Below are 27,828 nucleotides of genomic sequence, written 5' to 3'. Positions count from 1 at the left end.
CCAGCAGAAATCCCCAGACTTCTGACAACCCCAAAAGCAGGCTGCACCTCAGGAGGCTCTGCTTTGATGGCCTTCTGCCAGCTGCCTCCTGTGCTGAGATCAGGAGGGAGGAAGTAATGGAAAGGGAAAGCAGCAGAGAGAAAAAAAATGAAACCTGAAGGGAATAGGTGAATCAAGGTAACAGCTGCATCACCCTTAATGAATATTATGCATCCCTTCATAACCTCAGCTACAGTGACATGATTTAAAGGCCTCGGTTAGAAAAGTGAGCAGGAAATGAAGCAATGCTCTAAGATATGATATCTTTGAGCTGGAGGATGAGGGTGACCAAAGGATAGGCCACGATTTGCCAGTATTTTCTTCCCAGGCCCAAATGATAGTGCTGTTTTGCTAAGGCCAGAGCCTTGTGCTCTGAAGGCGTCTGACTGGCTCCAAGTACCCCATACCTGGCATCCATGGTCCAGATAACAGCCAGATGGAGATGGAGAGAGATGTTGAGCAGGTTCAAACCATCCCAAACATGCCATGAAATGTGCCAGGTTAAGTAAGGCCAGTGGTCTAAATGTTTGTGTCATTTTGCCCCTTGTGTATCCAGGAGCTGATGGAGAATGGTTAGGGATCAACATGGACAAATCCATCTCCTGCTACATGGAGAGGAGTTTGCACCATGGGACTAGGGCTCTTCCAAGCCCTTGCATGCTGCATGGCTCCAGGGGCACAGGGGCTGTGGGATGGTTTAACCCACAGCACACTGGTGATGGCATGTAGGAAACAGGTCCTGGAACAGGCACAGGAGGATGAATGCCACTTAATGATGGCGCTTTTTTTTCTGGGGATACTCAAATAGCTCAGTTCCTAGGGATCAGATTCATATGTCTGCTGCTCTCCTCAGGACTCCTTGTGTAAACCATCACGAGCTGGCCTGCCAGGCACTCTGACACGCCAAGATGTGAGATTCCCCATGCCGCTCCTCTGGGCAGCTAGGAATCCATCACGTTTACATTCCACCAGCGTCCTTCGGGTCCCCACACCCAGGCGCCAAACCCAGGAGATTTCTGCAAATATTAACATTTCTGGCTGCTGCTTATTTGCCTGTTTATTCTGAGCTACGCATGAAACTCCTCTGATATTCCACACACAGCACAGGGTTTGGCCAAAGCAGCTTTGTCCTCTCAGCCTTCCCCACAATGGGTCATGCTTCAGGTCCCCAGCCAGCCCGTTAAACGCTCTTATGTACTTGGATACCTCGTTCATGGTGAGGCTGCTGAGCATTCATAGATGTGTTGAACTGCCTGTGCAGGGCCTGAAGCATGTGGATTTTTATTAATTTTTTTTAGGTATCTGATCTCAGCTCTGTACAGCAGGGATGTGGGAAAGGTCTTTGTGAGCTCAGCCTACAAAAACAGGCTGGACAGGCTTGGCTGCTCAAGGTCTTTGAATCTTTTGTCAGTTAGCATCCATATTCCACAGTCAGAACACAGTAGCCATGAAATCCAGCCCTGTGGTCACATCACATCCCCAGATTGCTTTCGCCTGGCTGGTCTGAGACTGTTTGCTATATTCATTACTTGCATTAAAAACCACCACAGTTCTCTCTGCAGCATCCCCTGATGCCACATATGAAAGCCTTCAGCCCATTCAGTGGAGATGGAGAGAATTCATTTACCACCATGCAGCCTTCAAAAGCCAAGGGATGTTTCTGAAGACCCCGCAAGGACAATATCTCTCAGTGCAATGTTTCACACAAAGCACATGCTACTGGGCATAAATGTTCCCTCTTGCTATTTACTTGGGACTTTGCTATCTGAGAAAAATGCAAACATGCTCCAAAATCTCACTCATTTTGGAAAAAACTTAGACTCATCACTGCCTGCAGCCCAGCAGCTTCAGCCTGAAGGCACCCTCCTGTGATCCCCAGCAGGGTTTAAAAGCAGCTCTTTGCACTTGGTTTTACCTTTCGCCCTTCCATTTTGCTGCCACATAGTGAAAGCTGGAGCCTGAGCATTAACAAAGTGGTTGCCAGAAACAGAAAGAAATTCAGTTGTCATTGAGTGAGATAACCATCTCCTTTAAGGAAAAAAAATAAAGTGCCTATATCTTTGTTAAAAAATCTCAAAGATCCTCAAAAAGATTTTCCTTCTGGACCTGTCACCATAACAACGAATGTTTCCAAAGGATAAGGTGGGGATGGAGTGGGGAGAGATGTGCCTTCAGTAAGCACATGGTGCCATGCCCAGCTACGCAGCCGAAGGCCACAGGCAATGCCGAGAAGAAGGGGCAGGCCAGCCAGGGAGCAGGAGTGCATGGACACGAGGGAGGCTGCTGGTGATGGGGAGGAATATGGGAGGAGGTGTCCTTTGTCCCCAAGGAGGGGAAAGGACAGGTGCTCAAACCAATGTGGTCCCAGGAATATTGCACAGGTCTCTTAACCCATTCCCAGTGTCCGTACTGGTGAGGCGGTGGCAGTGCTTGGTGGGGTAGCTTGCTGCCACCCACACCCTGTGCCGGAGCTGCCTCGAACAGCCCCAGGGCCAGGGCCACCATGAAGGCAGCTGGGCTGACACCGAGGCCAGAGGCAGGTGGTGGCCTTCAGGAGGCTGCATCTTCTGCCTCCAGTTTTGACAGGATGGTAAACACTGAGAGTGATGGTCTTACCACGAGGATGAACTGATCTTTTTCAGAGCCCTACTCTTTGCTTCTCTTTCAAAGTTCACAGGCTGATTTATCTGTAATAGGAGCTAGGCAGGCTCCTTCTCCTTTCTTCATCCAGGGGAACATGCCAGGACACTGCCTTGCCCAGGACAGCTGTTAAAACAAGGGATAACCCATGCTGGAGACGAAATGTCAGGGCCTCTGCTACCTCTCTCCTTTTGCTGGCTACTAGGGCTGGCTGCGCTCCTTTACTTCGCTCTGCAAAATGACGATGCACGCTGCTCTGGTCCTCGAACAAGAGTGCCATGACAGGCTGTGCATCTTCTGCCCAGAGTGTATGTCACCCTGAAGGAATGTGTTTTCCATGTGGGAAGCTGAGCACTCACAGAGGTGATGCAGTGCAAAGCCCTGTTTCCCCTGGTACCTTAAATACCTTTAATGCCTGGGGGGAAGTAAGTCTTTTGTCCCTCCAGCATGAAATAGCTTTCAAAGTGGATTTGCAGGCTCCAGACTCACCTCCCTCATGTGTCTGGGCTGAGCTCTTCAGTGGAGGCAGAGAGGAAACACTGCTCATTGAATAATAAATTGCAGGCACGCGCTCCCCTGAGCAGTTGTTTGGAAGATGTCCCACACGCCTCGTGCCAAATTTGCTGGCCAGGGAAGCTCAGTGGTATTAGCATGTTCCAGTTAATTAGGGTTGTGAGTCGTCCTTTTCATCGCCTGGAAGAGCTGAAAGAAGGACAAACCGAGAGCACTGCCTTTATAAGGCTTTGCACTTTCCAGCACGGTCTCCATTCGGCTTGTGCGTGCTCTGCTCGTACCCTGGGGATGCTGCTCTTTCTCCTGGGGGACTCGGTGTCATACCTATCTCTCAGTGTCAGTCAGTGGCTTCTGAGTCATTTCTGGGCAACACAGAGCCAAATGGATTACCAGCCGAATCCCTGGGTTTGTAGCAGGAGTGGATCTGACCCTCCCGCCCTGGTGTGAAGCGCTGCCACCAGTGCTGGTGTGCACCGACGCCGCTGCCAGCCCAGCACCACAGAGCTGAGCATGGTGCGGATAAGCTGCTCCTTGCTGACAGCTAATGTGGGTCCCCACAGGACTAGAAAAGATGGTAGTGAAGCAGCAAATGCAATCCTGCTGCCTCTACAGTGGTGCTGAGCACCGGATCTCAGCTCCTGCAAACCTGATGTCTTTTGGCAGCACCAAGCCCACAGAAAACTCGCCATGCCCTGAATTTTTCCCAGATGCTTGCATCGCCTTTGGTCTTGACACTTAGGTAGAGTTTAGGCTGGGGCTGCCATCAGCCCATCCAGCTCTGCTCGCTCCCGTTGCCACAACCCGGCATATGGCACCGTTTGTCATCTCAGGAGTGACAGAGTAGCCACAAACTTGTAACTTCATGGTGGGACTATGAACCATGAGTATTCAGCCTGGCAGAGCAAGACCCTGGCTGCAGAACACACTGCCTAAACGAGACGAGAGACTTAGAAATCCCACGGGGCAAAAGTGTCATCCCTCAGCTGTCCCAGCAAGGCTGCCAGTACCGCACATCCAAGCACCCAGTCCCCTCTAGTGCACGTAGCCCACTGCTCCACGAGTGTGTTTGCTGGGGTGAAGCACTTTTATCACCTTTTTTACGTACAGGTAATTGAGACACGTCAAACCATTTGCCCAAAGACAGACAGGGGGTCTGTGACAGACCGGGAAATACGCTCCTACCCAAAAACTCAGCCAGTTTTCTAGTTTACCCAGACAACTGCTGGTGTACAATACATTGTATCCTTGCAATCCCGGCTCTGAAGAGCTTATCTGACTGCAATTATCCTCTTCTGCAGAAGCTGTTTTCTAGCTGGCTCGGTACACAAACAACAAGCAACAACCCACTAATAAATTAGAAAAGCTTTGAGTGCAGTGACTTGCAGAAACGGCAGCTAAATGCAGGAGCTGTTTCTGGGCTCAGAGGCACCGGTCTCTGCCCACAGGAACACTGCGGAACTGCCCAGAGTCCTTCTACCCTGATGTGAGGATAATCAAGGGGATTTTGCATGTTGGAGGGAGATCCAGAGGTGGGGAGGGAGTGGAAGGGGTAAACTCTCCTTGGCATTAATCGGCTTAATCAAATGAGCCCTGTGGGTTTGCCCCAAGTGGAGCTCTGTCCCTTTCTGCTCCCAGCTCTGCCGGGAGCCGAAGCACAGTGATGTGTGTCCTCTTCAGCAGGACACAAACCCCATTAATCTCTTTCCGTATGATCTCCTCTTTCCTGGCTAACTGACCCTCCTCCTGAAGACTCGCTCAGCATCCCAATCTTCCGTCTGCCCTGAAGCAGAGCAGAGCTGTGGCAGTCCCAGGCCAACCCACACAGATCATCTCTCCTCATGCTTCTCCGGTGCCTCTCATTGTGGTCTCAGATCACTCACGTATTTTAGCAAAGCCTTGTTGCCGATGCTGTCTCTGCTCCTCCACTAATTCCAGAAATACTCATATGGGGACAAAAAGCAGTTACGAAATGAGAACCTGCTTTTAAATTCAGAGAGGGTGCAGGCAGCTTTCTATCCTCCCTCCCACCCCTGAGCAGTTTTGCGTTAATTTCGTTCGCGAATGCATCACAGACTCCCAAATCCACTGCACCCATGAACTCCGGGGCTCAAATGGAAAAGGGGCTTTTGTGTTACCACAACAAGCTGATGCTTCTGAGGTTGCTCAGGAAAACACAGGCTTGACACCACAGGAAGCAGCAGTGGAAATGTTTTGGTTATATGCAGGTGGAATTAAACAGATGTTTGAAAAATGAAAAGCTGCTTTTTTAAGTATGTCAGTGTTGCTGCTCCAGATGAAGCAGGATGAACTGGAGCATCTGGAAGCCTTGGTAACAGATTTCTTAGAGATTTCTCCCAGGGAGCGATCAGATAATATGCCTTTTATGAGAGAAGTTGAGCTACAGAACATGGCTTACATCTGCAAAGTGTTCAGACCGAGGACCTGCCTGCTCTCTGAGGCAGAGCAGATTGTGGGCCGATGAAAAGCCAGCCTTCTCCTCTGCCCCATTTCTCAGCTTTTTGACATCATTTTTGCTTCCTGGAGCATAAAATTCGTTGCTGTATTCTCAGAAGAGCAGGTGAGCAGACTTGCTTTTGCCTAATCAAAGCCCAACCACTGGGAAAGGCTTTTGGGCTGCAAAGATCGTTTGAACAATCCCATCATGTTTGAAAGGACATGGGGCTCCGGGGACACCTGTGCAGGCATTTGTGTGACCCAGCCTGTGTGTGCGGATACCCCAGGGTTTGAGGTTACAGCGGTGCATGCGGGGGGTTCTGGCACCTCTGCTCAGGGCTGTGCAGCCTTCCACGCCCCAGAATAATGCATGGGGCCATCTTTGTATTTCCCTATCCTCGTACTTCAGGGTGGAGTTGCAGGTTGAGGCTAGGGAGACCTTCAGCTGCTTTGGGATCTGTTAGTTGCCTGGGGAGGACTTTTTGCACCTCGGTGCTCAGGCTGCCACAGCCTGCGCCACAACTCTTCCTCTCAACCCACCAAGAGGGTGAGGGGCTCTGGCACAGCAGACCCTGGGTGTCCCTTAGCTGCCAAGAGGCCGAGGGCCGGGCAGCACCAGAGCTGTGCTGCGTGCACTTGCTGCCGGTAGTAATTACGTTGTAGCTGGGTGAGATTAGGCAGGCTGGCAGGCAGCCGTGTCTGCGGTGCCGTGAGAAGAGCCTGGCTGCCGGGGAGAGGGCTGGAGAGTGCAGAGGGAGCGGGAACCAAACCCTGGCTCAGTGGCTGCCAGTTGGAGTGACACCCCAGGCATGTGGAGAGTTTGACCTTCCTCACTGTACTGCTCCATGTCGCGGGAGGATCGCTTACTGGGGAATAATTCATAACTGCGTGTATCACCATGGGTCATGGGCAGATCTCCCTTCCCGGGCTCTGCCTGTTCTGCCAAGCACAGGGGCTCTTTGGCTGGCTAGGTTATCTGGTTGAAGAGATGAGCTGCTGTTTGGGAGCATCACAGGTTTTGGTGCTATCTTCTCCGCTGGACCGCTGAGACCGTGGGAGAGGATGGTCTTGGGGACTTGCACTGACTAATCTGTGATTTAAGAGTTTGCATTTGCCATCATCCAGAAAACACCACGTGCCAAAAATGACTGGAATTCACCCCATGGTACTGGTGAAGGTTCACATCTTCAGGCTGCAGCAAGCTTCTCTCCTGTCAATCACTGCCTTTTCCCCAGGCATCTAATTCCAGCCCTGGGAAGAGTGGGGAGCTGTAGCAAAGGACTCTGGGGAATGTGCAAGGAGAATGTTACACCAGAAGAGGAAGGAGGAAAAAAATATCTCTCTTGAGCAGAAATGAACCATCCACTGCTGAGGACCCTGGAGAGGAGGGGTGTCCGTCCACCAGGAACACAGGGAATAGTATGCACCGTTCAGTTCTCATTAGCTGCTCTTTGCTTCTCCCCGAGGACCACTGGGAGACAGTGATGGCCCCTTCCAAGCAGGTTTATCTTGTCCTGCTCCCCTCCACTCTCAGCTTTACAGAGCAGCTAAGTTAACGTCCTCAGGGAAAACAAAGTGGTATAAGACACAAACCTTACAAAAATCCAGTCAGCGCAGCTGGCGGATTTGCTTGGTTGTCAGCGCCTGTGTGCCAAGCCCTTTCCTTCTTGAAGGGGAGATGGGGAGAGGAAGGGAAGGATGGGGCTCCTGAGGACCCTTGCCTGAGTCTTGGGTTCAAATGCCAATTTCCGTGTGACCTCAGGAATGTTCTCATTCTCCTTTTTCTGCTGAGCCATTGGAGTATTTTCTTTTTCCTGGTGTATCATGACTTTTGTGGCACAGAAAATTGATTGAAAGCCCCCCCCCCCCCCCCCTTTCCATTCTTACAAAGAAAAGGAAACCAAAGTCCACTGTGGGGGTGAAGAGCAAGACTCCTCTGATAGAATTCTAGCTGTAGATATTGGAAGGTGAAGAGAGGCGTCCTCCTCCCTGACCTCTGGGAGCATCTCCTAGCCCAGGTGAGCTGCTAACTCACATGTTGACTGTGGTGGAAATCCTATGCAACACACCTGACTTCTTCTCTTTGAAGGCAAAACCTCTGGCCAGGTAGGGAGCTGTGCTTCTCCTGCTTCCCTGTGCTGCCCTCAGGGTGCTTCCCTGGGCTCCAGTGAGCTTGGATTTTGCAGATTTGGTCATGAGAATGCTGCTTTTGTGCCTCGCCCTCTCTCTTGCTCCAGGTGTGTGGGCAGTGCTGAGCACCCTAAAATAGAAACTCACTTGGGTTCCTAGCTCCACAATGAGATTGTATGTAAAACAGACCTAGCCATTGCCAAATGGCTGAAACTTCTATTACTTTTATTTGCATCCCAAGAGGACCTGAAGGCAGGTCCTGCAGCAGCAGACTGCTCTGAGCAGGGTACTGTACAAACACAGAGGCAGAGGAGGATGGGGGAGGTCTGTGAAGGCTCTGCTGAGTTGCAGGACCTGCAGACCTCTTGCTGCAAGGGAGATCCACCTCTGGACAAGACTGTGCCTGTCCCAATGAGTTTAAAGCCTGAGCAGATGGGACAGCTGTGGAGTGAGGGTGGATGGACACTTGCCCAGGTCAGTGGCACGGACGAGGAGCCTGCAGACCTCCAGCTCCCACCACTTTTCCCTGGAGAGGGAACTAGATGTGGTGGAAAAGCTTCTCTCTCCTCGATGCAAGAAGCCCCTCAGTGGCTGAACACTGTATAAACAGCAGCAGCAGGCTCCCTCCCCCTTTCCATTTCTGTTTGTTAAACACACGCTCCCTGCCTTTCTCTCATTCAGGAGCTAACACAGCATCCAGCTTTGTGAGACTGGGGCTGTCAGTCACCCTGCAAGAGGGTGCTCTCCAGATGCTCACGGTGGGGTACTGAAGCTACCCCCGGTGATGAAGCACCCTCCGGCAGCCCAGATCCTCGCCTGACTTCCTCACTGTTCCGAGGACAGTTGCAGAAAAGTGCTTTTCACCCCTTTGCCACAGGTTGATTCCCAGTGAGTGGAGAGGACCAAGCGCTCCGTCCTGGCCAGCAATGAGACGATAACTCAAGGTGAGCAGCTCGGTTCCTGAAGGAGGAGGATACTCTGGCCTTTGCAGGTGCGTTGGGGAGGGCTCATCTGAGTGGCAGGGCTGAGACGGGACCAGGTCTTGGCCATGCCACATAGTTAAGGCAAAAAAGGTCCAAGCATCTTTGGGAAATGGCATTTGGGGATGAACAGCCCTGAGAGCTGGAATAGAAAGTGAACAAGAAATACCAGTAGGAGAGTTTTGAAAGGTCCCTGAGCAGAAGCAGGGAGTCTGGGAAGCAGGATGCTGAGCAAGAGCAGTCAGGAGAGCAGATTGCTCCAGGGGGCTGCAGAAACCCAGCACGTACCGCTACAGAGCAGTGTGTTGCAAGTGTGGGGCTGAGGTGCGTGGCTGCCTGAGAAATCCTGATCTCTCCCACAATCTGCCTCCTCATGGCTTGGTACAAGCCTCCCGTCAGCTCCTCCGTGCTGGGACTGCACACGTTGCTGGCACTCAGCTCGCTGCCAGAGATCAGTGCCCTCAAAGAGAGAGATGCAAAGGGAGATAGGGGACTGCAGGAGGAGGAAAATTCGTGCTTGCTTGCTTTCTGCACTTACTGCATGTTAACTGTTGAACAGAGAGAGCCTCTGCTAGTCCTGTTGTAGCTCGTGTTTCACCTACAGAGTTTCTGGTCTGTCCCAAAGCAGGATACTGAGTTTTCTCCCTGATTGTTCTGTTAGGGAGTTGTTATTTCCGTCTCCTCCTTTGCCTCATCTACCCTGGACTCCATAAATTTCAGGGGGTCAGAGACTCCCCAGGTTAACCAGGATCCTTCCACCAAGCTGCCTCTTCCCTCCTGCAGCCCCAGCAGCTGGTGTGTCTCCATCGCAGCATCACCCACTGAGCCCTTCTCCTAGCCAGCCTTGCTCTACTCCCATGGAGCATCCCACAGGGTGGAGGGCTCTGCACTGTCCCACCCTGCTTTCTGTAGGAGAAATTTCCAGGAGAAAGTGTTTATCCTTGCCAAATGGATCTCTTCTCATCACCTTCTTTTTCATCCTGTCTTGAGCTGAGTGACTAAGACATCCTCCTTGCCTCATTGCCTTCAGAGTCTTCCATGGCTCCAGCCTAGGCAGGGACATGCAAATATTTAGAGTGGGGAACCACAAGAAATCCCTGGTGTATCTCCACCTCCTTGCACTTTGTCTCCCAGTGCCAGTTCCATGCTGGGATTCCCCAGGAGCAGCTCTGGGGCCTTGGAGCTTTGCAAGTGCAGGGGTGGCAATGCATGCCTGATGCCATTAGTTTTTGCACCAATGGGCCTGATCTGGATAGATCATTTACAAAGCTGCAGCAGATGATAGGCAGGTTAGAGGGTCTTCCCTTCTCTCATAGTGTCAAAGTAGGGTGATCACTCCTTCACTGAAGATGGAAGAACCTGGGACAATTTCTGCCTGTTCTTTGGCTTCAGGAAATCATCCCAGGGGTGCTGTTTGTCCTGAAACCATCCCGTCGCACAAAGAAGGCAACCCCCCCTCCCCTTCGTCACTCACATGTTGCATTTCCATGCAGCTCCTGAAATCTACATTCAGGTTTTATCCCGACAGATACAGAGTCCTCTCTGGTGGTGAACACAGGAGGCTGGAGTTAGCAAACTTGGGCTCTGTTTCCAGCCCTGCAGTGGATGTGCTGTGTGGCCTCTGGCAAGCTGGTTAACCTCCATATTATTTTAATTGTTTATTATTATTATTAACATATAATAAGCATATATAACATATAAGAAAGATACAGTTTATTGTGTACTCCTCCTTTAGCGCTGTGCTGTGGGGTATAGGGCTGAATGCTGCTGCCTCACAAATGCTGTAGGGGAACATGAAGGTGGTAGAAGGTGGCTTGCCTCAGGGTAACAGCTGGGTTCTGGTGATGAGGGATGGTCTCAGACCTCCTTGCTATGGACACCCGCGTGCTGCCAGGTATGGGGCTGGGGATGAGATGAGTCAGTGCTCCAGACTGGGCTGCTGGAGATGAAGGGCTTTCATGGAGTTGAGCTGCTTTGAAGGAAGGACACAGCATGAAACAAATCAGTGAGACAAGCCGTGAAAGTATCCATCAGCCTCAGCCCTCAGACCCCAGCGCTGCTGTAGAAAGATTTGGCTGTCATTAGCCAGAGAGCCTAGCTGGCCCAAGCCCCTCCACTGCCTCCTTTCAAATCAGTGATAACTGGGATGGAATTGTAATTCCTGGCTACGCTCAGAGCAGTCTTTGTCCTTACCTCCCTCTTCTGTGCACCCCTTGGCCCTATGCTGAGTGCTTGCTGGCTGCAGCAACCCCGGTCTCACTTCTTGGGACAAAAAGAGGAAATTAATTAACAAGCTCTGTTTTCTCCAGCACTCTGTCCACAGCTCCAGTCCTGCTTTCTGAACCCTGCCAGGCTTTGAAGATGGCTCTTCCAGGTCTGGATGTGCCCTGGGGCTGTGGCAGGGACACAGGAGGGAGCCAGGGTGTCCCCAGGAAGCAGAAGTGCATGTGAATCCCGGGGCACCCAGTTTAGGCACTCTGTAGGAATGGATTTTGGAGCTATCACAGTGGTCGGTGGTCGCTGTCCCTCTCGGTCATTGACAGCAGTGTGCTTAGCAAAGGGCTGAGGTTTTGCACCTCCTCTGTGCTTTCTGCCTTCCCAAAGGCTGAAGCCTACTGGTGCAGGGAACAGCTCTCTGCCTCGTTGGGGGCCACAGAATCATAGACTCATCCCCCTGGGTCCCAGCCCTGCCTCAGGCTGAACCTCAGTTGGCAGAGAGGATCCAGGCAGTGCTCTGTTTCTGCATCCCTTCATAGCAGCTCAGCACAGAGGAAAGGGCTTAGGGTAGTATTTCTGCCTCCTCCTGGTCTGCCCTGCTGTTTTCTCCCATAAGCAGCTGGCTCTCAGCTCCAAGGATTTTTCCATCTAGCCTGGCAGGCCCACTGGGCACAGGAGCATGTGCTCGGCAGCAGCCTACACATATGCCAGCACTTCCATTACTTGCTGGAATGGACCTTGGTCTACTTCTAGCAGCATCCCTGTGACCTCCAGGCAGCCCCTAGAGTGGGAACATTTATTATGACCATTTTGTCTCTTAATTAAAATGCCTTAATTGATTTTTAATAGTTCCCCTTTGGAAAAAAACATAGCAAAGCAAAGCAAATAATAACTCCATTAAGGCCATTCTGTTAGGAAGTGAAACAGCTCCAATAACCATGATGTTCCTGGCTCCTCTCAGATGGTGGATAGCTGCCAGTCTCTAGCGAAAGGAAATAGCCTGAGATGTGAACACGGGAATTAGCAGCCAGTTGGTGGGTGAGATGGGGAAAAAGGGAGGGGAGCGTCCATGGTGTCGTGCCAGGACTTGGGTACTGAAGATAAATGGGACAGGCAAGCCACAGAAAGGGGGATAACGAGTGATAGTGATAAAGACTATTTGGAAGGTATAAAACCCAGACGGAGAGCAAGCAGGGAAAGCACAGCCACTGAAAGCATGCCCCGCGCTCGCCCTGTTTCCTTCACTGATGTTGCTTCTTGGGCAGTAGGGTTTGCTTTGGGGCCAGCTGCAGCATGGGTGCCTGTGGGCTGCTGCTGCACGTGGGTTGGGTTCTGTTGAAGAGGCTGTGGCTGTGCCACCTTCCCGGGGCCCTGCCTGTTCCCCTGCTCTGTTTCCCGCTGCATGGAGTGGCTTTCAGCTTCTTTCTCCTGCCTTGGAAGCTGGGACCTCCCTTTGGTCTTTGGGGCTGCCTTTCCAGGGCTGGGGGCAGTGGTGGAGGTCTGAGATCACCCTTAAGCAAGCCCTCACCCCAGCAAATCCACCCCTTTTTCCCTCCCGCTGCTTAAAGCCACCTTCCTCCCCTCTTAGTCGTAGCTATATGGTCTCCATTATTATGGTATCTGAGCCGAACAACTTCATTTACAGGAATTGTTGGCATAAATCAACCAGCAGAGTTAGGCAAGTCAGGCAAGCCAACAGACATGGAGAGGCCAGGAGGAAGCAGCTGTGCCAGCAGGGGCGGTTTGCCACAGGCAGCTCCTTTCCTGGGTCTCTAGAGGGACCTGGGTTTGCAGCTGGTCAGGTGGATTCCTAGGAGCATCTCCCAAGGGGGACTCACAATCCTTCCTCTGAGGAGCCATGAAAGAACAAGCAGCCATTTATTATCCATTGCAATGTAATTGCTGCCATACTTACCATCTTGCCACCACTATTTTATGCTATTTGTTTAAGGAACTAGCTGAAACGCAGGTGTTCTGCCCAGAAAACATTCTCCTTTCTGAAGGACAGGCTGTCCTTAAATATTTGGCTTGCAGGACACGGGACTTGTGGGAAGCCTGCCAGCAGTGCTCCCATCACACCTGGTACAAACCCAGACCAATTCCTTCCTCAAGGATGCTGAGAAGGTACCCAGCAGTCTGCTGCTAATTCCAGCTTCATCTAAGTCCTTTGCCTCCCTCCTGCAGTGGCAGGGTGTTATTCCTTCTCTCTGCGGGTCAGAGAAAACACGATGCTCTGCAGACCCCCTGTTTGGGACAGCAGGATGACTTGCTTACTTTTGGTCAAGCGTGCAGTGGGAGTGAGAGCCCCCCCAACAGTGCTGGGGAGAGGGGATATGTGAGGGGCCATGTCCACCCCTCTCCACATACCCTGGCAGCAATTCCAAGACACGGAGGCTGAGAAGGAGCCAGTAACAGAGCTGGCTTTTCTCCTGCTGTGTTTGGACCCAACGAAAACCCTGCCGTGACAACACTCTGCTGTTACAATGGCACCAAATGGCAGTCCTGGGCTCCAGACCGAGTCAGTGCTGGCTCATCAATCAGGCTCCCTGCTCCCAAAGCCACAGTCATGCAGACATGGGAGCACCACGTGGCAGGAGGCTCCCTGACGCCGGGGCTTTGGCTCTCAGGCCTCTGTGCCTGGATGCTCAGCAACGACTCTGCGGGAGGCTTGTTCACAGCTTCAGCAGTTTGCTCCCTGCACATGTACGTCCCAGCAGGAGCTCCCTCCTCTGCAAAGCTGGCGGATGCCTGAGTGTCACTGACACTGAGAGGACAGACAGGTTCTTTCGGGGATCCTTGGCAGAATGGTGACAACACTAAATCGTGGTTACAATTAAAGCTTTAGTTCCTTAACAGGGTATTATGATTAGTATAGCACAGAATTTATGATTGGAACAGCACAGGATTTCTACAAGCAGAATCAATGCAGTACAATCTATGAGTAGCATGATACAGATCTATAATACAAATTAACTTATGAGTTCTAATCACCTGAATAACACAGAATTTATAATAAAACTTATAATTTATCATCACCTGGACCCTCTGCAGATCAAGTCAAATCCCAATACATGGTTTGCCGTATCAGTATAACAATCATAATCTAGACTCGAAAATCCTATGAAAGAACACAAGTCAGTCCTCCAAAGAAGCAGAGAGTGGGGGTGTCCCTGGCCATGGTGGGTCATGGGTGTCACTGTCCAGCAGTTCCCCACTGAGGACTTGTAACTGCTTGATGTTATGGACAGTGCTGTTACACTTCCCTGTCATGTGACAGGGTCACCGACAAGACCGAGCTGGCCGGGTGCCTGGGACCTTCAAGGCCAGCAAGAGAGGGAGTAACCATCCTGGTGCCCAGCAACATTGATGCTGGCAGGGAGGGGAAGAAGGAAACTGGTTTATCTAGTTGGTTCACAGGACCTTTAGGGCCAAATAATGAGGGAATGGGAATGAATCCATGACCCAAGCAGCAAGAGAGTGGCTGCTTGCCTCATGAAATGACATTTGTTATGCTAACCACATTACCAGGGTCGGGAGCAGGGGGTACTGCTCCACTGGGTTAAGTTGAGTGGTAGCATCACTAGCGGGAGCAGTGGTGGAGACTCATGCAGAGACAGGGTGACATACTTTCACCCAGAGAGGTGAGAAATAAGAAACGGGAAGAAAAAGTGGTGCATCATCTGGGAATAAATTTTTATAGGGAAGTGGAGAAGAACACCCTGAATTTAAGTGTCTTGTTGTTTTCCTCTTTTCCCAGTTCTTAAGGAATTAGGGCATTTTTGTAGGCAAGTAGATCTCATGAAAGATGACTGACATCATCACTGATTTCTTCTGTCAGCTCCAAGAGGTCCCAAATTTTTGGTTTGTTTGAAGCAACTTCCCTGTTTTCCAAAGCCTGGCCTGAAGAAGCAGGAAAGGCAGTGTGCAAAGGGGCTCCCTCACCAGGAGATCTTTTCTGAACCTACCAGTCTGGCTCTGACTGGTTGAGGCTTTTTATCCTGTTCAGTTCAAACAAACAGAATCTCAGAAACTTGTGTGAAAAGTTACATTTCCCCCTGACTTTTCCTTGGGGAATTGGCATTCAACTGATCATAGGCTCTAACAGGAGGTGTAAGAGAGCTGGAAGGCTATCCAGTGTGAGGAAGGATGGGGGGTAAGGGAGAAGGAAGGAGGATGTCCCTGCTGCTGCTCTTTAGCCCAAAATGCCATGTGGGACATGCCCTTTGAATCTCAGTTCTTGCAGGTGCTCTGCTGTCTCCCATGCTCTCACTTCTGCCTGTGTCTGTGTTCCAGACCTCCTTTTCCTACTGACGGAAAGTCTCAGGCCAGGCATGGGACCATTGGAGGGAGCCAACAGCACCCTCACCATGGAGAAGACAGTGTTAGAGGAGAAGCTGTCACAGGGCTGGCATGACAAAGACTTCGTCACTCCTAGCCAGGATCTCTCTGGATCCCGCAGTGTTATGATGGACAGCACCAAGATCCTGGGGGTCCAAGTTGTTCTGATTGCTGCGTACTCCCTCATCATTCTGCTGGGGTTCGTCGGCAACTCTTTGGTCATCTACATCATAGTGAAGTACAAGACCATGAGGACCGTCACCAACTTCTTCATAGCTAACCTGGCCCTGGCAGATCTGATGGTGGACACACTCTGTCTGCCTTTCACCCTAGTATACACACTGCTGGACGAGTGGAAGTTTGGAGCTGTTCTTTGTCATCTGGTCCCTTATGCTCAAGCTCTGAGTGTTCATGTGTCCACTCTCACCTTGACCGTGATTGCCCTGGATAGGTATCGGTGTATTGTTTTCCACCTGGACAGCAGGATTTCCAAGAGGCTCAGCTTCACAATCATAGCTATCATGTGGCTGGCAGCAGCTGTCCTAGCAGGTCCTCTGGCCATCTTCAGAGAGTACCGATATGAGGAAATTCCATCCATCAACCTCAAAATGGCTGTCTGCTCAGAAAAATGGCCTTCTGGTAATAACAGAGATGCCACTATCTACAGTCTGTCCATGCTCCTCCTGCAGTATGTTTTTCCTCTTGCAATTATTTGTTATGCCTATACCAGGATCTGGTTCAAGCTGAAAAACCATGTCAGTCCCACTTCTAGGAATGAAAACCAGTGCCGGAGGAGGAAGACAACCAAAATGCTAGTGATGGTAGTCGTGGTATTTGCAGTTTGTTGGCTCCCCTTCCACATATTCCAGCTTGCCATTGATCTTGATCTGGTTCTTATCTTCCATGAGTACAAACTCCTGTACACTGTCTTCCATGTCGGGGCCATGTGCTCTACCTTTGTCAACCCCCTGCTCTACGGATGGATGAACAAGAACTACCGGAACGGCTTCCTTATGTTCTTCCGTTGCCAGAACAAGCCAGAAAGCATCCACACTGAAGGCTCAGTTAGAGGGAGGTCATACATCTTCAGGGCCAACACCCTAAATGGGAGCAGCAAACAGACTCCTGGCAATGGACCACTGCCCACAGAGGTTTAGGGATGTGACATCCACCTCCAGGACTGAGGCTGACTGAGCCCTGAGACATTCTTGGGTAAATGCCTTTTTTTTTTTTGGCAAAACATTGTGTTGCTAAAACATTATATCTACCACAGCCACATAGAAGTACCCCCCTGTATCTCTCAAAACAATAAATCTGGTGTATTTCTGTCTGACCAAACAAATGAATTTTTCCTTTCTCTGCGTTCAAGTTATGCATGCAGAAGCATGAAAAATTACACACAGAGGAGACTTTCATTTGGCCAGAAAAATATGCCCCTTTTTGCTATTTCCATTTGCCAAAGTGGGTTGCTCAACCTTTTACTTCCTGACATATTACGCGTTACAAATGTGGAACCTTTATTGTGTGTGCTTGTTCATCTGTACATCTACCCAAAAGCCTTAATGATCCATCTTTAGCTAATGCCTCCAAGGGGAGGGAGACCTAAACTCCTCTGTGAAAAGGGGCTGGTTAGTGCCGTTGATCCACAGGCCTGGGGCGGGAGCAGGCTGGTGCAGGTTGAAGCTGGGCGGTTCATGATCTCTTGCACAGAATGAATCTGTATTTGCAAGCCATGGGAAGAGCTCTAGTCCTCAGAAAGCCCAGGAGGTGGCAGTGATACTATTTACCACAGTTTTCTTTGAGGACACCTCATTATCTAGAGAGCTTGTGAGCCAGTGCCCTGGATTTAGCAAGGAGGAGAGGAGGCAGAGAAGCAGATAGGAAAGGAAAGAGCTGGGGCAGTTATCAAGAGGACTGAAACAGAACCTAGGTGACTGGCAGAGGTGATCTCCTCCAGACCCTAAGATGTGGTTTCTGCCATGCAATAACTTGACGGGTGCCAACACGACCAGGGAGGAAAAACTGCCAGTGACACCATTCTCCAAGGCACTCAGAGGGTTGTAAAGCTTTACTCTTTCTGGGGTCGGAGGTAGTATGGGTCTGTACATGGGTGCTTCAGTTCAGAAGACAGAGGTAACTGATTGCATGGTTATCACAGATGTGGTGTCTTCTGGCAGAAGAAGACATGGAGACAAAGGAAGATGTATTCTTTCAAACCAAAGTATATGTTCTCCTCCCAAAGGCTGTGTCAGCTGGGGAGCGTATTTTTAGCTCTGCCATCAAAGGAGCCTTGATTGCTACTGTATCTCAGCAGCTTGTCATTGGTGTTGTCTCTGAAAGTCAATGTTCATCAGATTGCAAAGTAACTCCCAGATGCAGGAAAGAGACTCAACGCAGACCTCCTCATTAAAGATAAAAAGGAAAGAAAAACTTTAATTTGTAGGTCTTCACTGGAGCAAGGACAAGAGGTAAGAGGACTTGCAGTACTGAGTATACCAGCTTGGATCAGGCTGCTGGGCCATCACACCTGGAGTCCTCAAGAGATGAATTGTCAAAGGGCTTATTTGAAAATCCATCTCTCCTGCCTCCTCCCCAGCTTGACGTGCCTCTGGCCTTTGTTTTCCAGCTCAGTTTCCAACTGCCACATTAGATTTTAATCTCTCTGTTTGTTTCTGCTCTCTGATCCTTTGCTCCATTTTCCTATATAGGTACAAGAAAGTGGTGTCTGGTTCCTGAGACCATCACAGCCAGGCGGGAGCTGCAGACCACACTCCACACTTGGAGGCATGGGCATGCTCATGCCTAACAACCTTCTTAGCACCTGATCCTGCAGATCACAGCCCATCTTTCTTTTCAGGGAGCTTCAGGATTTATGAAAATCCTGTCAGGATGTCATAGATGTTCCAGTAAAAGGGCCATCTTCTTCCTGACAGGCCAAGACATGATGAGAGAACCAAGACACAGGCAAACCTTCCCTATGTGAAGTGCCATGCCATGGTGGTGGGAGTTTGCTTTTTCATCCTGATGCAAGAAGGAGGATATTCTCCTCCATAACACTGGTAAATTCTGTCCCTACCTAATGAGCTGGTCATTTCTACAGTCCATCCTCTTGAAGAACTCTCCCCATATTTCCATCAAACTCCAAGACACAAGGGAATATTTTTGTTTCAAAAGCAGCTTAAATGAGTGGAAAGAATTTAACTATTGCCAATAAACACTTCAGAAAGTGATTTAACACTCAATAATATATGTCAGAGTAAAATAACACATTTAGCAATGCAGGCTTGGAAGCCAATCACACTGCCAGCTGAGATGGATGAGGAGCTAAATTGCTCTTCTAGGGGCCTTGCCAAAGGTTTTGTCCTGTGACACCACACACAGTATCTGATTGTGGAGCAAGGCAGATAATGACTTTATGACTGACTGTTTAATTTTGAGCCCAGACTTTTAAACTAAATATGGATAGATAAACAAATAAATAGATCACATCTCTTTGCAAATAATCACTGGCAGTGGCATTTATAGGGCAGAGGGATTTTTAAGCTGGAGCAAACTGAGAAGGAGAAACTATTTACTTGAAATTTAACAGCAAAGTTCTGTTTGCTTTATTTAATAGACTTCCTTACTGATAAGACTTCTGCCTGTGAACTTGCTGCTTTTTCCTTGCCATTGGAAAAAGTTACAACTTCCCACAGCCACTACTGGCAGGAAAATCGGCTATCAGTTGTGTGTACTTGCCCCTGTGGAAAACCACAATGCCTCTATTGAGGGAAAGTGGCCCTAGCGTCCACTGTCAAACAGAACAGGAGAAGGCGGAGAGCAAGGAAGCAAAGCTTCTTACAGGAGATTGATTTGGGCAAATAAATAGTATGTTATAGAATGTCATGCCTGCACAAAGGCAGGAGTAAATTTGTTTCTATGAAACAGAAATCTCTTGGAGATGAAGATTCCCCAAATATTATGCTCCACTAAAGACAACCTTACTGCCATGAACAGTTCCATGAAACCACAGACCAGAAGAATTTTAAGTTTTTGTACTATTCAGAGCTCAGGACAGGGTATGACCCTGCTCTTTTGGTGTCAAGGGCAGGTCCTCTAGCCGTTACAGATATTCTTAGAATCAAAGGCATCTTCCCACTGCCTGCTCCTTGCCAAAGGTGCCTCAGTGAATGCCTGCTAAGCTGGGCTCCTCTCTGCAGAGCTGGCCCTGGTGTTACTGACATGGGATGGAATGACTCATGTCAGTGGCACAACAGCTGATAGGGATGAGGTATTTCCCTACAGAGTGAGAAGCCCAGTGACAAAAATGAAAATGACCAAGTGTTTCATCAAACCTTGTCTGGAAGACAGTGCTGTTCCCAGTGACCAAATGGATTTCCTCTAGGGCTCTTCCCAATTCTTGCTGACATCCTCCTCAAAGTGCTGCTTCACTGAGGTAACTCAAGGATATTTCACAGCTTTTAGGAGGGAGGTTCTGAATTCCCTGAGAAACACACTATTTCTCATGCTAGGACATGCTTTCTGGTCACTTAATACAAATCTTGTATTATAAAATGTACCACTGAACAGTTTTTAATTGCCAAGCGACCCCTAGCAGATGATTAACTTTGAGTAGACACTGCAGGTGGGGATGCCTCTAACTATCCCATGCAGCCATTACTCACATGCCAGACAAAGACAAGAACAGCTGAGACATGGCAACATCATCATTTAAAAACAGCAGCATCAGTAACTGTTGTTTCCTATTACAGGCTGCTCTAAGAGCTCTCGAGTCCCAGAGTCTCTTCTCAAAATTTCAGGCTTGACAAAGCACATAAAAATTTGCAGAGCAAAGGCAGTGCTTTGGACACAGGAGGCTCTCTGAGCACTAGAAACTTTGCCTCTAAAACACTTGGTTTGCTCTGAAAATCCCTTCTCATTTGATTTCCAAAGCATATATGTCTATAACAAGGTAATGCCTGTAAAGAAAGCAAAGGTTTGGGCTTTTTACTTTTCCTTGTCTTGAGGCTATATATACAGCCGGTATTTAGATCAATGCAGGGTGAGCTGGGTCTTTCAGTCAGGGCTCTGTTAGAATCAAAGATGTGGCACGCTCCTGCATGTGCTTCATCGTGCTCCTGTGAAGGCCAGGTCCATCCCCTCGTGGCTCTCTGCCCTGCAGTAACATGTGCCCTCTCCCATTACCCATGGCAGCGCAAGCAAACAAAGTTAGATGGCACATGTTTTATTCACTATGCCCACAAACATGTTGGCAGAAACATTGCTCTGAGCTTTTCACAAAGGGTCTGTAGGGAAATACATACTAGACTGGGAAAGAGACAGTTCCTCTAATATATGCTAATGTGAGAGGGGCTGGAGTGCTATTCTGCTGAAGGAGGTCACAGACAGCTCAGCCTTTCCTCTGATATCAGGTGTTAATCTTATCATTGTTACAGCTAGCATGATCTGCAACCAAATTAGCTTTTGTTTGGGCAGGAGCTGTGGAGCTGGTGCTTTCTTTGCGTGCCTTTGTCTTTTGGCTCTGTTACTGCATGATTTCACCAGGGTGTCTGAAAATGCTGGGTTTTAAATAAGGCCTCAGGATCAGCTGACCTGGTGAAATCAGGAATTACTGCAATAATCCAGAAAAAAGAAAGGTTTCTGGGTTCATATGGGTGAGCAGAATTTGGTCCCTTGCATCTGAAAAAAACAGAGCTTTGTCTTCTTTTCAGTTTTCCCTTATCTAGCTTGAGATTCTTCAAGTGCCAAAAATAATATTGCATATTACTGCCAGAACACTTATCTTCTCTTTGAGCTCATTTCAGAGAAGGGATTTGTTCAGGAGGGCCTGGGAGGGGAAGAAGGCTAGGTTTTTAAAGCTCATCGTTATCTCTAGGCTCAGTGTTTTGTAAGTTAAAAGACAAATCAGAAAAAGACAGTCACACACACACGCCGAGGGAGGTACCCATTTATCTTCAGACAACACAACCTCTATTTAATTTTCTATCCAGACATCCCAGCACCCTTTGCCAAAATGTTGTATGTATATGGGCTGAATGAGGTTGTGGGAGGAAAGAATTTTTCTGCTGCTAATGGCAATACCTTAGTGTCACTCATGATTTATAGCCAGCAAAGAATGCTTTTTCTGGTCTATGTTCTTCTCAGTGTAATGAGTACAGAAGGAATAGTGCAGATGCCTCATGGAGCTCACAGGAGGAGATCTTCATTAGTTCAGTCCTCTCCAGTGTGCTAGCAAAGACTGTGAGCATTAGAGGAGAAACCCTTTTGTTTATTACTAGCTTATTGAAGTGCGTGAGCATGGAGTACTCACCATGTCACTCTGCTAATGTGTTATGAACTTTCAGACACTGTTCATCTTGAGGATATGCAGGCAGCTCATCTGCAAGGTGCTTCTCCTTGCTGCTGCAAGGAAGGAAGAAGGAAAATAGGTCACAGAAGATTTCAAGGTATTCTGGAGAGGATGAGCCCCTGGATGAAACCTGGAGGTTAATACAGTTCTTTATGGAGGTAGATTGTTGGCTCTATAGGGACCAGGATGAGGGGGAGAATGAACTCTGCCATGGCACAGAGCCTCTATCAAATTAGAGACAAGTAAGAAGTAACAGCAGGTATAAAGTATTCCTTTCTTTTATCTGTTAAAACCAATCCTCTGATAGTTTCAGCAAATGCTCTCTGCTTCCAGTACCGTGGGGCTTGCTGAATGGCAGCTGAACCAGTGCTTGCCCAGTGCCACTTTGATTTTGTAAATCTTGATGCTGTCCTTCTTCAGCTTTCTCCAAGTTCATCACATCTTCTTCTAAGGCAGCTTCTTCATCCCTGATCATCTTATTTTCTCTTCTGTGGATCTCTAGTTCCACAAATATTGCAATATGCTGCATTTTGCTCCTAATTCCTGTGAAGGCGTGGGATCTATCAGCTTTGTTCCAACCTCGCTTGACATCAACCATATGAGTGTTTTTAAGTATGTGTGGGGGAAGGACATCTCTTAATAAAATGTCAGGCTGCCTCTCCCTGGCTGCAGCATCACTGTGTTCTTAATGAAATCTCATTACACTGGTCACTAAGTCAGTTCACTGAATCATGATACGCATCCCCAGTTTTGTTTTTGAAGATGGGAGCCACAAGGGCAGTCAGATCCCTACCTCACCTTGAACTCTGTATTCAATAGATTTATCAAGGGGCAAGACTGGAGTCCAGATGATCCTGATCCCAGACTCATGTCCTAAATCACAGCTTCATCTGTCCATTCTACAAAACAGAAAAACGAGGAATTGTGCATTTCAGGAAAAGAGTGATGAGTTTTTGTTACTTGGCAACTGTCACTCCCACATATTTTAGAAGAATCTGAGAACATCCTGCACCTCAGAGAAATCAACCAGCTTAGGTGAGGAGGAAGGGAACTGGCAGCAGATCCCCAAAACTTTCAGCTGGGAAGATCTCTTGGAGCTCGTGGAAGCAAAAAGTGCTTTATGTCTGCATGCTCCTTCAGCTTTTCTCCTCAACACGTCTGTCTGCATCAGTTTCTGGGCTCTTCATGGTGAAATAATCCGTTGTTCTGCCATTTCTGTCTCACAGAGGCATTTCACAGCCATCTGAATGTGCTCTAATCCACCTGCCAGCTGCAATCAGCACACAGCACGGTTGTGCTCCTGTCAGCCAAGATTTGAGCACCAGAAACAAAAACCTTCAAAAGAGGAATCAGCAAGAGATCTCCATGTGAAAACTGGGGAGGGGGCAGTCAAACCTGCGGGCTTGGTGAGTGTACACACAGTGATAGCAAACCCAGGCAATGAGGCCAGCATAAAATTTGACTTGCTTTCTGCTGTGGCTGTTGACTTCAGACAGGAATTCAGACATGATTATTAAAATAATAATTTATGGCTTCAGTTGCTGGAAGCTAATCTCCAAGGTTGAACTCAGCAGATGGCTGTGTAAGTGGACCCCAGCTAATGCATTTATGCAGTGGTTCAGCATTTTTGGTCCAGCATTGTTACCAACAACTTCGCTATATGAAATCCCATTTCTTATTCCTAGATAAAAGAATCTAGTGGCTTCAAAGTGCAGATTTCAACTCTCCGAGACAAGCCTGCAGTTCGCAATTAAGTAAAGCTAAGAGAGCAAAACTAGCATGGCAAGAACTGATTGAAATTGTCTGTTGCTTCAAGGAGTGCAATAACACAAGACTGCTACTGTGGCAAAGACATCTTACCAAAGCATGGGGTTCACTGGTCTTTGTAAGCTCTGCCTGGCACTGCAGTTCTTTGTTGTGTGAAATTCCAACTGGCTTCATGCATAATTAGTAGAATTGGGTTGCCAATACCAAAAAGGTTGTTTGGAATTCTGGTCTTTCTAATTATGTCATTAAAAGGACATGAGCTAATCTCACTGCAACCCAAGCAGCTACTACAGCCTAGCAAGAACTTCTCTCTCTGAAATGCAGCTATTGAAGTACTTCTCATAGATTTCCCAGACAGCAAGGACATGTTCTGGGGTATTTTAGTCATGTATATACTATAAGAATAGTATAAGAAAAGATCATAAGAAATAAATGGAAGGGAGTTGGAACTCCTCTGGCTAAATCACTGCTGATTGCAGGGTGTCTCACCTCTTCCAAGGCTCCTGTGATGGAGATTCCATCCACTCCCTGCACAGTCTGTTCTGAGCCCTTCCTAATGTCTAACCAATAAATCTCCTTTACTGCTGTTACTTCTTGTCTCCTGGCAGACACAGATAATAGTTTACTACCTTCTATACCTCACCTTTATATATTTAAAGGGTATTATCATGCATCTCTTCCACCCCCTCCAGACTAAACCAAGTCATTTTTTAATGTCCTTCCTCACAGGGCTCATTTGCTGTACCTCTGTTTGTTCTTGCTGCTCTCCTCTGGACTTTCCGTGTTCAATAGCCAGTAGTTTTGCAGGTAAACAAAAAGACTGAAGGAGGTGAAAAGGTTCTGCAGAAACATTAGGTTCTCTGAGCAATCACTCTGTATACTAGAATGCATAATCGGGAACTGCTCTTTTCTGAACACAGTGACTGCCTCTACGCTATGGCAGGAGACCAGGGTCTTTGTTTCGCTGTCAGCAGAGCTATTTCCATGTTCTGACTCATTGATGGCTGTTTCTACACAGGTAAAAGCTGCAGCACTTTGCAGCATTATTCAAGCCCTCACAGGTGAAAACAACTATGAGGCAAAAGTCTCCCTACAAGTTGCATCAGTCATGTGGAGTTTTGCGCCTCGTGCATGTGCAGCTCTGGGTATGTCCATAGCGTGACCATCCATGTGGCCCTGTTCTCTAGGATGCAGGGACACAAGCAACAAGAGGCCACAGTCATCACGTCCAAACTTGCCTCTCCTGAGGAATCTGGTGCCTCGCACACGTGCCTCTCTGAGTCAGCCTCAGGACTATTTCTTGTGCTGCTTGAAAGCTTTCTGCACTCCCTATCCCTGCTGTGAGTGCAGCAGTCACTTCCTCACCCCCTTTCATTTACTAACAAGACCAGGGAACCTTCAGGCTGTGGTTGGACCCCCACTCTGGGATCCAGTGGGACCAGTGGAGGTTGCAGTCCCCAGCCCCACCGAGGTGCCTGAGCAAACAGCTCTGCCAGAGGACCACCAACAGAGGGGCAGTGCTGACTTCTCACTGTCCCTGGCATGTGCTGTTCAGGGGACCTTTAATTGCTACTTCTTTCACTTTGCCTTGAAGAACAGCACTTATATTGTATTTTCTTGTATTACGGATAGAAAGTAAAACTCTTTTCAGCTGGTTCTCTCTTCCAGCTTTGTCAAATCCTAGATAAGCTGATCTTAAAATGCTGAATCTTGCTTTCCTCTTCTGTGGAACAGGACAAATGCAGCACCCAGAGGCTTGTAAAACATGTCATATGTGCCAGCTGAATAGCACTGCTGCAGTAAAAAGCATTATTATTGAACACATCTTACAATAATTATGTTTTCATCAGTTGTGTATTAAGGAGGCAGACCTTACTTGCAAAGTACTGTTAAATACTCTGAGAAAAACAAATTTTGAATTCTCAGGGGGGTAAATATTTATTCTAGACTCTCAAAAAAGTGATGATTTGTGAATCCAGGTGTGGGAAGGTTTTTAATGGTGGCAGTGCCTGGAATTTTTTATCAGCATCTACTGCTTTCAACGTGGAGTACGAGTATTGACTGAAGGATGACCCCAGGCTTTGCTCCACTGCTCATAAGCATTTCTGAATTGTTTGGACAAGAATGGTTCTAAAGAAATACCAACACATTTGTTTTCTGTTCCAATGAGACTAATTAAAAAAAAGCAGGTTTTAGCCAATTCTTACAGTTTTGTGCTTCCCTCCCTGATGACTGCTAAGATGTGCAGTTGGAAGAAGGAGCTTCCTCTGCTGAAACCACTTAGGAAATTGATAAGCTCTGGTCTGCAGCATCAGTGCAGCCTGAAGAGAAGGATGAGGCGCTCTGGCTGCAAAGCAAATTTACAACATTGGGTGCATACCTTAGCAATCCGCATGACAAAAAATTAAATTTAGGAGGACTGCAGGGGTGACCTTCTGAGGCAGAACATCTATCACAGCCAGATTAGGACACTAGAAAGCAACCTGCTCTCATGGTTCTTATGATCAGGCCATGTATTTGCTCATCTGTGGTCCATGTTGCACCAATTATTTGAAGAGAAATTTATTTCTCTTTTTTTTTTTTTTTTTTTTTTTTTAACAGAATACTACACCACCATCCCACCCCACCCCAAACTTGCAAACCTTTTATTCAAGGGTCTCAGGATTCCCCAGAGGCTGGAGTCAATCCTGGTAATTGTTTGAACTGCTCTTTGTGAAAGTGTGAGCTGCAACTCATAACAAATACATTTGCTAAGAGTTCAGTGAGCCACAGAACAAGGAAAACCAGGTTTCCTGACGGCCTTACGCTTGCTGCCTGTCTCTCTGGTGTCTAATAATGCACCAGCTCACACAAGTGGCACTCTCTACCTGCTGTGCTCTTGCTCAAAACTTTTCAAATAAAACATCGTGAGACCTTGACCCCTCTGTCAAATTTTGTTGAGATTCACCAAGTGGTTTAAAAGTTCAATAGGGTTCAGTTGGCTCTCCATGAATTTTGCAGCCATGGAGCATGAGGGTAATTGGCTTTCTAACGAACTGTATCTTGAAGTTACCCTTCACCACAGGACACCCTAAAAGATGTCAGTTGTTATGTGCATGTCAGCAGCCTCTTCTTCTCTTTTTCCTTAAAGGCTCTTGTGGCCCCCTCCTGGAATTTTTAACCTACTTCTCCACTATTAAAGACAAATCACAAATCTGAGCTCTGGTTGAGACTTCTCGTTAACAAGCACTAATGGGCATGGCACCAGCTGCACAGGAGTCCTGTCAAATGGAAGAGCTGGGGCAGAATTTCCTTGTTCCCTCCGGTGCACTCGTTACTGTTTTGTCTCTTCCAATTCTGTTTCAAGTCATGGGTTTCCCTTGGTTCCTTACAAGGCCATTCCACAGATGAATGGATCCTACTCGGAGAAGCTGCTTTCTGTTTCTCAGCATATACTTCCCCTTTGTTAACAATCTTCTCATCAGGTCTGGTCATGCTCCCATGTATTCTAGTATTTCTGGTACCCTGGACCATCTTAGGAGAAATAAGTGAATAATGTACTTCCTCACATGCACACATTTCACTGTGCCCACTCAAAAACCAGAATGCTGGTTATGTGGCAAAAGTTCTTCAGTTATGCATTCAAATGACAGGTGATTTATAAAAGCAAGTTAAAAATGAGGTTCCTAAACAGAATTTAATATATTCTTGTTGTTGCAGTGGTTGTAACTCAGTGCAGATTTGATGTTTTCAATCCAGAGTTCCAAGGATATGCATTCTTTTATCAGTCTGTTTTGAGTTAAAAATTCTTATCTGTGTTGTACTGTAGGCTCAACCTACTGTATTAATAAACTGCCTCTTGGATGTTTATAGCCCTTTGATAATAGCCAGGACTTCTTGAGTTTCATGGTTAGCACAATGCTATACAGAGCTCATACCTTATATTCCCATGTGGTTGGGCTAATAAATACGAGATAGATGCCTTTTGGCATTAACAAACAGGTGCAGCCCCTACAGTGCGACAATGATTTTGGCTGGGACTTTCCAGTAGTATATTATCAGAGGGGATTGTATAAACAAGCCAGCACTTGTTAGAAGGAAGCATGGGGATGTGACTTCATTCCTGGATATCATCCTACCTTAGAGTCCACAAACCCTCTGTAAGACACTGGAGGTCTGAAGGCTGGAGGCAGCTTGACTGTGTCTCTCCACGCAAACTACGCAGCTAAGAGTTTGTTCAGGGACTCTCCAGAGCGATGGATATGCCAAGTCACTCCAATGTATTATGTGAAAAGAGACCCTGGCACCGAGTTCTGCTTGCCAGAGGCCTGCAGACATTTAGAAATGCTCTGTCAATGCAAGCTGAGCCACAGCTCCGAGTTCTTTTAATTCTCGTCATCAACAGACAGCTGCTGAATGTGA

General features: G+C 48.1%; 1 protein-coding gene across 1 annotated transcript; it reads left to right on the top strand.

Annotated features, from left to right (window-relative positions):
* Nucleotides 1-1,430: 1,430 nt before the first annotated feature.
* LOC308068350 (neuropeptide Y receptor type 2-like) lies at nt 1,431-24,549 on the top strand. The gene is made up of 2 exons (XM_080398777.1): nt 1,431-8,720; nt 15,267-24,549. The coding sequence occupies exon 2, from the start codon at nt 15,305-15,307 to the stop codon at nt 16,466-16,468; it is 1,164 nt and encodes a 387-aa protein (XP_080254903.1). The 5' UTR covers nt 1,431-8,720; nt 15,267-15,304; the 3' UTR covers nt 16,469-24,549.
* Nucleotides 24,550-27,828: the final 3,279 nt, after the last annotated feature.

Source organism: Falco punctatus, assembly GCF_963210335.1.
Source record: "Falco punctatus genome assembly, chromosome: 8".
NCBI lineage: Eukaryota > Metazoa > Chordata > Aves > Falconiformes > Falconidae > Falco > Falco punctatus.
This window is presented reverse-complemented; position numbering and strand designations above follow the sequence as displayed.